This window comes from Euprymna scolopes, chromosome 46 (assembly GCF_053919585.1).
Source record: "Euprymna scolopes isolate OS-2025 chromosome 46, ASM5391958v1, whole genome shotgun sequence".
NCBI classification, from domain to species: domain Eukaryota; kingdom Metazoa; phylum Mollusca; class Cephalopoda; order Sepiida; family Sepiolidae; genus Euprymna; species Euprymna scolopes.
Genome location: NC_136527.1, coordinates 105,149,610 through 105,165,126, shown reverse-complemented (window position 1 = coordinate 105,165,126; position 15,517 = coordinate 105,149,610). Strand labels below are relative to the sequence as shown.

The 15,517-nt window shown below is 30.9% G+C and overlaps 1 protein-coding gene across 1 annotated transcript in view; it reads right to left on the bottom strand.

Annotated features, from left to right (window-relative positions):
- LOC145270567 (syntaxin-like) overlaps positions 1 to 15,517 on the bottom strand; it is a 619,650-nt gene that overhangs the window by 68,814 nt on the left and 535,319 nt on the right. Inside the window, exons 7-8 of the mRNA XM_080126202.1 lie at positions 11,751 to 11,824; positions 7,871 to 8,008 (exon numbers count right to left, since the gene is read on the bottom strand). Coding sequence (XP_079982328.1) covers positions 7,871 to 8,008; positions 11,751 to 11,824 — 212 coding nt within the window. The remainder of the gene's footprint in view (positions 1 to 7,870; positions 8,009 to 11,750; positions 11,825 to 15,517) is intronic.

The following is a 15,517-nucleotide window of genomic DNA, read 5'->3' as shown; positions in this document are numbered from 1 at the left end:
TGACTAAGCGTTTTTTTTTTTTAGTATGAATAACATTTTTTGTTTTAATTATAAAGTCTACACTTAATTTTATAGAAAATGATGTATATATAATAGAAAAAAAAAATTACTGGTTTTGTTGGATTCAAGTGGATCCCCCCCCCCTCCAGTTTAAGAGATAGCAGGTCACGTGGTAATATACAAAATGGCTAGCGTAAATATAAAGATCGGTTTTTTTATCGACGAATATTTTGAAAGCTGAATTTTTTTTTATTCCTGTACATTTTTTCCTGATATTTTTCGTTAAAACTCTTGTATAAATACTATTTTTAACCAGTTAAATACGTTGGAGACATTGTCATGGAGTTTAATAATCTCTAGAACAAAGCAGAAGAGAAATTACAAAAGTATCGGTAAAACAAAGTGTTTGTTTACATTTGTTCGCCATTACTGGATGTTGACGTCACGTCACGTGACATGACTAAGCGTTTTTGGATTATGTAATATTAACATTAAAATGACAGGTTTTTTGGGGGGCCCCCCTAGGAGAGAAATGATCAGTTCACCCCCTTTTAATGGTCCGTTTGGTGTGGAATTTCGATATTTGTCATGCGGGTGATCAAGGTTCAATATGATACATAATTTGTCAACTTTGGTTGTGTCTGTCAAAAGTTTGAGCTGACGTCACGTCACGTGACACGTATTGAATAACGTTAAAATGACAGGTTTTTTGGGGGGCCCCCCATAGGAGAAAAACGATCAGTTGACCCCTTTCTACTGGTCCGTTTGACGTGAAATTTCGATATTTGTCATCCGGGTGATCAAGGTGCAATATGATACCAAATTTGTCAACTCTGGTTCCGTCTTTCAAAAGTTTTAGCGTTACAAACAAACATACATACATACATACATACACACCGATTTTTGCCTTTTATATATATAGAAGAAGATGTATGTATGTATGCTTTTCGTCGATGTCCACAAAAGGCTTCTTTCAGAGAAGCGCTTGCTCGGTTCACAACTTCTTAAAACTTTTTATATCATCTATAAATTGTAATATCTCAGAGTTATCCACGGAGCTCGCCTGTCTATTTAATTTTATTACTTTTCAAACGTTAATTATTCGACATTTCCCGCATCGGCACGCGTTACATTTGGTTTTCGGTATAAAAAAAGCGAAACTCGACTCTAATCACAGGCCGAAAGCCAGTTGTCTCAAGAGAACTAAGTAACGTTTGTTCAATGTCGACTTCGTCATATCAGACTGTAGCTTTCATTTCTCTCCTCCTAATAAACAGGGAGCGGGTTTTTAAAAGCAAACAAACAAACAAACCGATTTATTCACCTCATTCAAAACTGTCCCGCACAAAATGCTAACTGCTGAATACCTATCGCCGTCACCTCAATCAAAAATGCGCACCTGTTTTTTTTTTAACACTTTACTATTTTCCAACTGCGCATCATGAAGGCTTCATTTTTTTTTTTCACGGCACCTGTTTTTTTTCACATACCCCGAAAAACACCCGGGCAACGCCGGGTACCCCTCGCTAGTATATAATAAAAATAAAATATAATAAAAAAATAATTATTAATATAATTAATAATTATAATATTAATTATTCAAATAATAACATATCATCAAAAATAAAATATAAAAATGATTATTAATATAATTAACAATAATAATGATAATATTAATTATCCAAATAATTACGTATAATAAAAATAAATATAATAAAAAATAATTATTAATTAATAATTATAATAATATTATTTATCTATATAAGAATATATTAAAAATAAAATATGATAAAAAATAATTGATATAATTAATGATAATATTAATTATCCAAATAATAACATATAATCAAAAATAAAATATAAGAAAAATAATTATTAACATAATTAATAACTATAATGATAATAATTATCCAAATAATAACATATTATAATTAATAATTATAATAATAATTCTCCAAATAATAACACAATAAAAATAAAATATAATAAAATAATTATTAATATAATTAATAATTATAATGATAATATTAATTATCCAAATAATAACATATTATAATTTATAATTATAATATTAATTATCCAAATAATAACATATTATAATTAATAATTATAATAATAATTATCCAAATAATAACATATTATAATTAATAATTATAATGATAACATTAATTATCCAAATAATAACATAATAGAAATAAAATATAATAAAAATAATTATTAATATAATCAATAATTATGATAATATTAATTATCCAAATAATAAGATATAACAAAAAAATTCTTAAAATATTATATAGTAATATAAAATATAATAAATTACTTAATTAAAAAGAAATAACAATAAAAGATTATCTCTATATAAATAAAATGAACTCATTTTTTCCCGTGGGATTTTGACCTTAATAGGATTAAAAATCAAGATATTTCATGCAAATATAATATGCACAAACGGCAGAACAATATCTGAGGTGTGTTATACGCTTATTATTTCTCAAATTCCTCGATAATCTTAGATTTCTATACTTTTTCTGCTGAGAAGTCACGGCCAAAATCGGTTAAGATCAATGGAAGTGGTAAAATATTTTCTCTCTAATAAATTCCTCCTCCCCCTGCCACCACTTAACACCATTTGGGGATCGTTCACAAGGAACAGTTGAGAAGAGAACACCGGTTTGGCTTCGTAGTTCTTTCATGTGAAGTTATTTAAAATCACTAAACTAAGCTGCAGTGCTCTGTGGCGTAGTGGTTAGCGTGCTGGACAATTCACATTATATTTTCACGTTCGCGCCGACCTACCGTAGTCGTTTTTTTTTTTTTTTCCCCAAATAACTCGAATGGACTTTTCTTGGTGGCCAAACTGTTAACGTTGCAGATGTTTTTTTTTTTTTTCACACTTTATTTTCCTACTTTTACTCATGACTCCGGATTTGATCCTTCCTACTTACCTACCATAACATTTTTTAAAACTCTCCCCCCCCATCCCAGAAACAAACACTCGGGCAACGCCGGGTACCCCCGCTAGTTATATAATTATATAAAATATAATAAATTACTTAATTAAAAAGAAATAACAATAAAAGATTATATAAAATAAAATAAAAAGTATTTCTCAAAAAATTCGAATGTAAAACGGGGTTTGTATTACTGTACACATAGATTCGAAAAAGTTGTCAAAAAACAAATATATAACAAATAAATATTATCAAAGGCAAGATAAGTTACTTTTCTACCAAACTCGATATATTTTTCGTGTTTTTATTCAATGTAACATGTTTATTCAGCTCGAAAAGCATACATTGTTTACCAATGTATTGGAAAATTCAAAATGGCGCCCGACACTCTCTTTAACATGGTAAGTTTGGGAAAAGGTGTTATAAATAATAAACTAGATAAAATACTATTTAAAAAACACCGAATATCTGTCAACTTATGTCACGGTAACATATATTGAGCGAATTTCTAACAGTATTTTGTCTAGTTTACTATTTATAACATCTTTTCCTGAACTTACCGTGTTAAAGAGAGTGTCGGGCGCCATTTTGAATTTTCCAATACATCGGTAAAAACTGTATGCTTTTCGAGCTGAATAAACATGTTACATTGAATAAAAACACGAAAAATATATCCAGTTTGGTAGAAAAGTAACTTATCTTGCCTTTGATAATATTTATTTGTTATATATTTGTTTTTTTTGACAAGTTTTTCGGATCTATGTGTACAGTAATACAAACCCGTAAAACGTTTTCCAAAGATAGAACAGAAAAACATTCTCTAGCGACGACGCGTTCATAGGCGACCAGATCTTATGACTCCGACTGAAGAAATCACAAGCCAATTCGAATCGTTAAATTATAGATGAACTGAAAAACAAGATATAGAGAAAAAAATCTCTTGCATCAACAACTGGTAAATATAGACTTTTCTGAATTATATTTCAGCAAAAAGCATTCATATCTAAAATATAAAAAAACATTACTATTAAAAAAAAAAAAAAATTGCTTACAACAAAAGGGAAATAACTAGAAAACAGAGTTATTCCCCTTTGCACTGCTACGATTGTAAAAAAAACTTAGTAATTAGTTTTCTTTCTACTTTTCGTTTTTATTTTCGTTTTTCTTTATAATAAAATTTATTTTTTCAAATTTATCTGTTCTTTTTTCACTCTTTATTTTTAATTAATATGTTTGCAGCGTCTGCGTTCCGTTGCCCCTAGACTAGGACACAAAAAAACTTTAACGTTACTTCCGAGGACGGTCTGGGACAGGTATTAATTGACACTGGATTTAAAAGATAACCATCTTGTAGCTAGCAGGGAAGCAATCCCATGGTAACACATGTCAGAGAGGGGAAGTTCTTGGCACAGAAAGGAAAATTATTTGAAGTTTTGGTAGAAGCAGAGTTCTTGCTGTAAATGTCTTACAAGGAGACACCTGAGATTGGAGCTCAGTCGAGCATCTTTAATGGAAATAATGATATAATAGATGAAGACTAGCAATGTTGCTTTTGTGAGGAAAAGGTCATGGGGAACAGAAAAGATTACCTGCCCCACTAGATTGTGTAGTCGATTTTGTACTCTGTCAATATAAAATATATAATATCGGTACTTGTACAGTTTGATCAAGACATTAAAAAATGAAAATATAAAAAAAAAGGTTATATTGTACGTATCAGTTATGGAATGAAGTTCTTAAAAAAAAAATGTCACTTAATTTCAAGTATTTTTTTTTTTTTTACAGCGAAAAAACAATTTGTTATGATACCGAGCAAAAGGTTATATTTTTAGGAAGAAAAGCTAGTAATAAAGATGGGGAGGGAGTGTCGGCGCTTTACATGGAGTTATCTCCCATCGAGTGTTCTAAAAATTCCATAATGGCTGACTTTAATGCGCTCTCATAAAAACATGTTTTTCCGCTATAAAAAAAAAAAAAAAGAAAATATTTGATCAAATTAAATGAAATTTTTTTTCGGAGATCTTCAGTCCAAAACGGATACGTACAATATAACATTTTTTCGATATTTTCAGTTTTTGATGTGTTGATTAAACTGTACAAGTGCCATAATATCGTACTCTACTTTTTCTTTCCTTAGTCTGTTTGAAAAAAGACCAAATTAAAAAAAAAAATTATTTTTATTTTTTTATCCCATTTTCACGCCAGCCAATTGTAGCCACTGTGATGTAAGGGATGGTTGGTGCTAATGCAGAGAATGATCCGTGCTATTTTTTAAAATCCTATTTCCACGTTTAATTAAAGTTTTATGATATGTTTTTTTTTTTTTTCAATTGTAAGGTTAAAGTACAGAATAGTTACAAAGCACCTTCCCCTCCCCATTAGGTGTATCAGAATTGTGGACAGTAAAACATACCCAAAATCAAATATATGGCAAATAAATGTTACCAAAGGCAAGATAAGTTACTCTAGCTGGATAAGTTTTTAGGTGATTTTTTTTCTCTCTTTTTCGAATCTGTGGATTGTACCCCCCCCCCCAAAAAAAAAGATGGTACTCATGATCCATGCTGAAAAATAATAACATTATTTAAAAAGCCATTCTTAACATGGGGAGGGGGGATTTATACCTATTCTGTACTTTAACCGCCTTTTGGTCAAGATCAAAGTGTAGTATCTGTTCTTCAGATGCTGCACTTCCATTTCTTGTTCTCTTTCAGTGGAGGAGAAATCCTTAACGACTGAGACAATTTTTATTTTTGTACCTTCTCTCCACGTTAAAAAACGACCCTGGTGTCTAACTCTGTCCCGTGGGAAGCATAGTAAATAGGTACAATTGAATAAAAAAAAACAAAAAAAAACGGTGCTAATGCAGAGAGTGATCCGCGCTATTTTTTTAAATCGTATTTCCACGTTTAATTAAAGTTTTATGACGTTTTTTTTTTTAATCAATTGTACAAAACACCCTCCCCTCCCCATGTTAAGAATGGCTTTTTAAATAATAACGTTATTATTCCAGCACGGATCATTCTCTGCATGAGTAGTGGATGGTTTCAGCTAGACGAGTGTTCTGTACAACTGTTACCAACCACTTGTTTGATCCTAGTTCCTGTCAACAATTAATTACCATCATATTCTTGGAAGCTTTCGAACACTACAACCACTGATCATCACTTTGGGCTTCGGAAAGTAAAGGCCTGAGAGTTAACAAGTAGACTCTGAGGAGATGCCACCCAGCTCTGTTGGCAAAGTATGAAACCAATTTTGAAATCTAGCAACAACCTCTTTTTCTCACAAAAAAAACAAAAAAAAAAACAAACAAAAAAAAAAACAAACAAAAAAAAAAGCATGGCAAGTCTTTCTTTACTCTATCATTATTTTTATATTAGGTGCTCGACTGAGCTCCAATCTCTGGTTCCCCTCTGTAAAACGTTCACAGGAAAAACTCATCTACCTACAACCGCAGTAAATAATGTTTTTTTTTTTTTTGTTTTTTTTTCTGTTTACTTGAAACTAGGGCAGAGTTTCTCCCCAAGAATTACCTGTCTGTGGAGCGTAAGATCATGCGGCTGCTTCCCAGCTGGTCGTTTTCAAGTCCAATGTTAACAAATTCTTGCTGATCCGTCTTAATGAAATTCAGACCCCAGTTTTAGGTATCGTCTCCGATCATCAAAGTGTTTGTCTCACCTCTGCCTGACAAACTAATTTCTACGGTGTATGAAGTCAACGCCATACACTCTTCACACTTTCTTCAGAGCAGCAGCAGCAAAATACAGGTTCTTCTTCTCACCAAGGTACATCTCTTTCAGGATTGATAAAGCATAAAACCAAACTGCATTCCATCCATACATATCAATTTATTTGTTACTCAATAATAATAACAACTAAAACAGTTGTTGTTTTTAAAACCTAACCCAATTACAAGATTAAGGTTGGTTGGTGGTTTTTGTTTTACGGCATATCAACCCTTTTCACGTTATTTAATGCCGAATCCAGTGATTTTGAACAACAATTTTTTTAATAGAATACATTTTTTTTTTTTTAAGTCGGTTTCTATTTAACCCATAGTTGGGACCCTAATAGGTACTACTACTCCTGGTCAGGGTGGACTTGGGATCAATGGCAATTAAAGGGTGGCTCCACACTCCCCAAAGTCCGCAAGCTGGACATCACCATCAGATATAGCTTAAGGTCATATCCAGGACCCACAAGATTAAGGAATATTTTAACATATATTTTGTGTTATTAAGGTATTAAAAAAAATAAAATGAAAGGCGGGTGGTTCTACACTATCAGAACGAAATTTCGGAAATCGTAAAACTGAATTTCACATGAAAACAATGGCATCTACGTATTCGTCGTATTTTTAAAGATGATTATATCCAAAAATTACGAAAATCGATAAGGCAGAAAATTTTTAAAGAAAAAAAAAATAGAATTTCATGAAAACAATCATATTTGCTTATGTAAGACACAGGAGAGTTCAAAAGGGGAGGTAATTTTCCATTTCGATTTATTTTATCAAAACAAGATGGCCGCAATTTTTCACCTGCTCACACGATTAAAGTTGTTTTTTTTTTTTTTAAAATAATTCAGTAAATATTCAGGTAATTTCGACTGCATAATTTGGAAGCTAACATTGTAATTTATTAGAAATGACAAAAAAAAAATCAGTTGAAACCATTTTTTATCTGAAAACTCCATTTATCGACTACAAAGTTTGGTTCTGATAGTGTAGAAGCACTTGACTTGCTCTCATCTATATTAAAAAGTATGTGTATATACTTATATATTTGTATGTATAAGATCGGCCCCACCCCCCCCAAACTAATTAGCTGATCATTATGAATTTTGGAGAAACAAAGATCGACTGACTCCCATCTTTAGTTTTATGATAGCATGAAATATGGTAGAAAGATACTCACTTGGCTTTCAACTAACATAGCCATGTCCATAAACATATCGTGGAGTTCTCTTATACTAGTTTCTAACTTTATGATATCCGCGTGTCGAGCCTCGATATCGGCTAACGTTTGTTTAGCTTGCTGAGTCTCCATTATAATCTGTGGAAAAAGAAGAAAAAAAGATATTTGATCATTTCAATGGTTAATGCATAGCTTAAGTTAATTTTTAAAAAAAAGTTATTGTAGAAAGAAACTATTATAAACTAAAACTCAATTTGACAATACCAAACTTAAAAATATTAATTACAACCCAAAACTTCATTGGCAAATAATTAATCAAATCTTATTAAAAACCAAAAAAAAAAACAATTCTAATCTAAAAATTTTTTAAATGTTTTTTTTTTTTTAATTAACATTGTTTTTTTAAATTAAAAAAAATTTTCTTAAATAAAATAAAAAAAATGTCAGATGGTCCAAAATTTCCCTAAAAAAAAAAAAAAATCTTGAAAGAAAAAAAATTGTGATTAAAAAAGTTTTGAAATAAAATGTTTTTTTTTTTTAAATTAAGATTTTTTTTTTTTTAAATTAAAAACTTTTTTTAAATTATTTTAAATTAAATAAAAAAAATTCAGTGATGGTCCAAAATTTCCCCCATACGAAAAGAAAATATCGTACACCAAAAATCAGGTAAATTGATCAAGTAGTTTTATTTGTATAAAAAATGGGTTTGTATTACTGTACACAGATTCGAAAAAGTTGTCAAAAAACAAATATATAACAAATAAATGTTATCAAAGGCAAGATAAGTTACTTTTCTACCAAACTGGATATATTTTTTGTGTTTTTATTCAATGTAACATATTTATTCAGCTCAAAAAACATACAGTGTTTACCGATGTATTCGAAAATTCAAGATGGCGCCTCACTCCCTCTTTAACACGGTAAGTTTGGGAAAAGGTGTTATAAATAAAAAAACTAGTATTTTATCCAGTTTTTTTTTTATTTATAACACCTTTTCCCAAACTTACTGTGTTAAAGAGAGTGTCGGGCGCCATTTTGAATTTTCCAATACATCGGTAAATACTGTATGCTTTTCGAGCTGAATAAACATGTTACATTAAATAAAAACACTAAAAATATATCGAGTTTGGTAGAAAAGTAACTTATCTTGCCTTTGATAACATTTATTTGTTATATATTTGTTTTTTGACAACTTTTTCGAATCTATGTGTACAGTAATACAAACTAAAAAAAAAAAATTCCTAAGCATTTCCAATGTCAAAAATGAGTTTTGAAAATCTCAATTTGAAGTTATCTCCTTGTTTCTCGTGATTTAAAATTTTTGGCAAAATTTGTGATTTAAATTTTTTGGCAAAATTTGTGATTTAAATTTTTTTGGCAAAATTTGTGATTTAAATTTTTTTGGCAAAATTTGTGATTTAAATTTTTTTGGCAAAATTCGTGATTTAAATTTTTTTGGCAAAATTCGTGATTTAAATTTTTTTGGCAAAATTCGTGATTTAAATTTTTTTGGCAAAATTTGTAATTTAAATTTTTTTGGCAAAATTCGTCATTTAAATTTTTTGGCAAAATTCGTCATTTAAATTTTTTGGCAAAATTCGTGATTTAAAATTTTTTGGCAAAATTCGTGATTTAAATTTTTTGGCAAAATTCGTGATTTAAATTTTTGGTGACATTTCTGATTTAACTTTTTGGTGACATTTCTGATTTAAATTTTTGGTGACATTTCTGATTTAAATTTTTGGTGACATTTCTGATTTAAATTTTTGGTGACATTTCTGATTTAACTTTTTGGTGACATTTCTGATTTAAATTTTTGGTGACATTTCTGATTTAACTTTTTGGTGACATTTCTGATTTAAATTTTTGGTGACATTTCTGATTTAACTTTTTGGTGACATTTCTGATTTAAATTTTTGGTGACATTTCTGATTTAACTTTTTGATGACATTTCTGATTTAAATTTTTGATGACATTTCTGATTTAAATTTTTGATGACATTTCTGATTTAAATTTTTGGTGACATTTCTGATTTAAATTTTTGGTGACATTTCTGATTTAAATTTTGTGACCTTTGTTATTTAAATTTTGTGACCTTTGTGATTTAATTTTGTGACCTTTGTGATTTAATTTTGTGACCTTTGTGATTTAATTTTGTGACCTTTGTGATTTAATTTTGTGACCTTTGTGATTTAATTTTGTGACCTTTGTTATTTAATTTTGTGACCTTTGTTATTTAATTTTGTGACATTTGTTATTTAATTTTGTGACATTTGTTATTTAATTTTGTGACATTTGTTATTTAATTTTGTGACATTTGTTATTTAATTTTGTGACATTTGTTATTTAAATTTTGTGACATTTGTTATTTAAATTTTGTGACATTTGTTATTTAAATTTTGTGACATTTGTTATTTAAATTTTGTGACATTTGTTATTTAAATTTTGTGACATTTGTTATTTAAATTTTGTGACATTTGTTATTTAAATTTTGTGGCATTTGTTATTTAATTTTGTGACTTTTGTGATTTAATTTTGTGACCTTTGTGATTTAATTTTGTGACATTTGTTATTTAATTTTGTGACATTTGTTATTTAATTTTGTGACATTTGTTATTTAAATTTTGTGACCTTTTGTGATTTAATTTTGTGACCTTTTGTGATTTAATTTTGTGACATTTGTTATTTTATTTTGTGACATTTGTTATTTAATTTTGTGACATTTGTTATTCAAATTTTGTGACATTTGTCATTTAACTTTTGTGACATTTGTCATTTAACTTTTGTGACATTTGTCATTTAACTTTTGTGACATTTGTCATTTAACTTTTGTGACATTTGTCATTTAACTTTTGTGACATTTGTGACCTTTGTTATTTAATTTTGTGACATTTGTGACATAACCTTACAATATGCAAACAAATGATTTTGCTAAATGAATGCAAACTAATGAAATAGTCTAACAAAAGAAAAAAGGTCATATCAATAAGTAAAGGATTAAATTTTGAAATCATCAATATCGATTTTTTTAAAGTTTAGAAAACGTTATAAGGAAAATTGCAATTTTCTTTTAAGGATGCAAATTTATCAAGATTTAATGATGAAAACTGTCAGTTTTGCTATGAAATGATGAATTGGAGTTTGTTTTTTTTTCTTTTAAAAGAATGCATATTTAATACAAACGCTTTATAATTTAACCAAAATAATTTTTGAAGATAAGAGAAATGATGGAAAGGAGGAGAGATGTGAAAAGGAAGGTTAAGACGGGAGAGAGAGGGGGGGAAGAGATAAGAGAGAGAGAGAGATGGGGATGGGTAAGGGGGGGAGAGGGTGAGAGGTAAGGGAGAGAGAGGGGGAGAAAGAGGGGAGAGGGGGAGGAGGGGGGAGAGGAGTAGGAGGTATAGAGAGAGAGGGGAAAGGGGTAGGAGGAGACACAGAGAGAGGGGAAAGGGGTAAGAGGGAGACAGAGAGAGAGGTGTAAAAGAGGGGATAAAAAAGAAAGAGAAAGGATAAATGTTAGAAGAGAGGGAAGAGGAGGGGAGGGAGAGAAAAGAGCAATGGGGTAAAAAGAAGAAGAGGAGGAGGGGGTAAAGAAAGTTAGCGAAGAAGGGTAAAAGCAGAATCAAGGAGAAGAATGTGCTTCCAACGGATCATATGTTGAACTTGTCAGCTTTATAAGTGATTCAAACAAAATACCTAATTTCAGGAGAGAGAGAGAGGAAAAAAAAAAAAGAAGTCAAGTGGGGGGAAGGGAGGGTAATAAAAGGAGAGGGGAGAGAAGCAGGGAGAGGCTGAAAGGATACAGAAGAGGAGTGAAAGAGAAAAAAAGAAAGATAAAAAGAAAGCAAAAAAAGAGGGAGAGGAAATAATTCAAACTCACCCCTTGTGTGAAGATGGCGGGATTACCAGATTCTAACATGTCTTCTAATTCTTCGTTGGTAGTTGTCCTACCAGCTGGAAACAGAAAAAGAGCAGAGACTCCTCGTTGGGTATACAACTTTCACAAACGGATCACAGGCACGAACAGAGCATTATTCATATTAAACGAGTCACAATTGGGAAAAGAGAGAATTATATATATATAGGGAGAGGGTAAACCAAAAGTAGACAATGTTTGTCGAAGCGTAAGAGGCAGACTTCAAAGCTGTGTAAATCCAGAAGGAAAACAGTTTGAGAACTTGCGTTGAAAAATAACATTTAAATTTTATTAATATAATTATTTGGGTTTGTATTACTATACACAAAGATTTGAAAAAGTTGTCAAAGAAACAAATATGTAACAAATAAATGTTACCAAAGGCAAGATAAGTTACTCTTCTAGGTTTGTACACAAAGATTCGAAAAAGTTGTCAAAAAACAAATATATAACAAATAAATGTTATCAAAGGCAATATAAGTTACTTTTCTACCTAACTGGATATTTTTTTAGTGTTTTTATTTAATGTAAAATGTTTACTCAACTTGAAAAACAAAATGTTTACAGATGTATTGGAGCAATACAAATGGCTGTGGATTCTATGTTGAACATGTTAAGTTTGGGAAAATGAGTTAAAATTAAAAAAATTATCCAAAATACTGTTAGAAACTCACTCAATATATGTTACCATGACAGGCTGACATATATTTGGTGGGTTTCTAACAATATTTTGTAAAGTTTCTTTAGTTTTAACTCATTTTCCCAAACTTAACGTGTTCAACAGAGTCTGTCGCCATTTGTATTTTTCCGTTACATCTGTATGTTTTTTGAGCCGAATAAACATTTTATATTAAATAAAAACACTAAAAACATATCCAGTTAGGTAGAAAAGTAAGTTATCTTGCCTTTGATAACATTTATTTGTTATATATTTGTTTTTTGACAACTTTTTCGAATCTATATGTATAGTAATACAAATTACGTATAGTTGTACGTATGTGTGATCTCTAAATAAATGTTTTTTTACTGTCCACCTACTTTTGGCTCTCCATACATATATATATATATATATATATATATATGTATATATATATTAGTGATGGGACGATTGCAATATTTTTCCCCGATTCTGAACTCAATTACCGATTCCAATTCTTTATAAATCTCCAATTATTTAACTGAGATTGTTATTTTTCCCGGTTTTCGAAAAACACATTAAAGATTCAGATATTTTCCTGAACGTGAAAATACACTTGTGGTGGATGATCTATCGACTTTAGCTTCACTGGTAATTTAAAATCAATAAATATTTATTAATTTATCATTATTGCCAGCAATGAAATATTTTACTTTAAACAAAATCATATAAAGACAATTAAAAGAATCGTTTTTGGCATCGGAAAATAGGCATCAATTTTTCCGATTCCGATACCCTCAAATCTTCTGATTTTTCTGATTCCTGATTCCGATAATCGTCCCAACACTAATATATATATATATATATATATACACACACACATATCAGTGGCGACTTGACTTTAGCTCCGCTGAGTTTAGCATAAAAAAGGATGTAGACAGAGAATGTATTTTTAGATAAAGCCTTTAGAAGGAATTGAAACAAAATAAATAAATAAAAAAAACTTTATTAAAAACTTATTTACTTACGGGTTTTACTAAACAAAAAAGGGACGACCAAAATTATGCTCGATCATTGCACGACGACAACGACCGACTGCTCATGCTGTTTGTCATATAGAAACAACGTGTAAAGTTGCTTGAATCAGCAGGAGCCGAATCGGACATTTTAGTCATACCGAAATTTAGTCGTACATAAGGAGCTTTAATTAAAATGTACAAGCATTTTTTGCTCCTGCTGCTATTTTGCTATTAAAGCAACTCTGAAACGAACGAACTACTGGGTTTATCAGCGCAAAATATTGTAAAAATTAATTTACTTACAATTTTCAGTCGAAAGGTTTTTGGCAAATATCTTTTTAGATTCATATAACTTCGGTGATTTGGCAAAAACTCTCTGTGTGTATATATGTATTGATATAGGTGCATGTGTGTATTGATATATACATATGTATGTGTGTAATTATATGTGTTTGATTATGTTGTGGATGTTATATCGTAGCAGAAAAACGTGTACATTGTATACTGGGGTATCTATATTTACGGGTCTATATTACCAACTATATATAATGAATGTATATAAACGGGCGTTCAATGTGTTCGGCTCTATATAATTATTAACATTACCCAGTAGAACACCGTAACGCGGGACAAATACCATTATCAAAGGCCGGAAAAACATTGTATCCCACATCTAAACCTGAAAAAACTGTATCCTAGGGTCGCAACCACTCTGGGTCAGAGTGGACCTGGGAGCAATGGCAATTAAAGGGTGGCTCCACACTCTCTAAGGCCTGCAAGCTGGGGCCTCACCATCGGATATTGTTTAAGGCCATATCCAGGACCGTGAAGAAGGCTTGGAAGATAACATAAGAGAATAACTAGGCCTGTTAAAATTTTTTAAAACATTTTGAAGGATCTGAATTTACAAAGGGTTTGGAAGGATCCCCAATGGATAGGACGACATAAAGAAATAAAATGTTGGGAAGTACATCCAAAGTGAAGCAGAGACAGGAGTCAATGAATAAAAAGGTTTTGTGAATATGGCAATCTAGCTGCTTGCAAAGATGGGAGGATGAAGAGCAATATACATCTCTTAGCGACTGAAAAATGGCACAAATTACAGTTTTTTTTTTTTGTTTTTTTTACACAGTGATCACCACTTATCAAGGCCCGGAAGCCACTCAGGGATAAGGGTTATTGCAAGTACATTACGTTAGTGTGGAGATTTGATGAAGTGTTTACTTAAGGGGGGGCGGTTCATTAGGAATTTGTTAACGTTGGACTTGAAGACATCCAAGTTGTAGTCAGGTGGGAAGCAGGCAGACGGAACAGAGTTCCACAGGCGTGCAGTGGTATGGTCATGTAATGAAATCAACATGACTTGCTACAACAATAATGCAGAGGAGGAAGAAAGTATGGAGGACAGATGGGAGGATAAGATCGGAGAATGGACGTGCACGAGGCTTAGCAGCACCATCACAATATCACAGGACATATGGAGTTGAAGAGAGTTTCTGTAAAGGCGCTCTCTGCGGTCAACCAGACTATAGGGATAGATAGATGGATAGTCACTTAAAACTAAATGTTTACGTTTGATGCCTCCGTTCAGTCTTGAAAGACAGTGGATACCCCCATGTATGGGGCATTAAGAAGATACAATTTATTTTAATTTGAATCAAATATTCTTGACTTTCAGCGGATATTGTCCCACTGACTAATATACACTCATCAACCTTTATCCTGTATATATATTAAAAATTAATAACAAAATACACTACAGAATATAATGCTCATGTATATAATCAAATAACATTCATTATATAGAGTCGGTTATATACACCCATAAATATAGACACCTCAGTATACAGTGGACATGTTTTGATTTCCAGGTTGGCATCTGGGGAAGTGTTTATTCCATTGGGAAAGAAGCATCGTCATTCTTCGTCAATAGGAAAAGGAAAACTAACGTAAAAAATCTGAGGTTTACGGTATATTCTGTCTTGTTGAAAAATAAATTCTGTCGCACCCAAGGTCGCCCGTTTTAATGTTACTACTCCCGTCTTCGCAGCTCTTCAACTTTTTTTGGAGCTTAA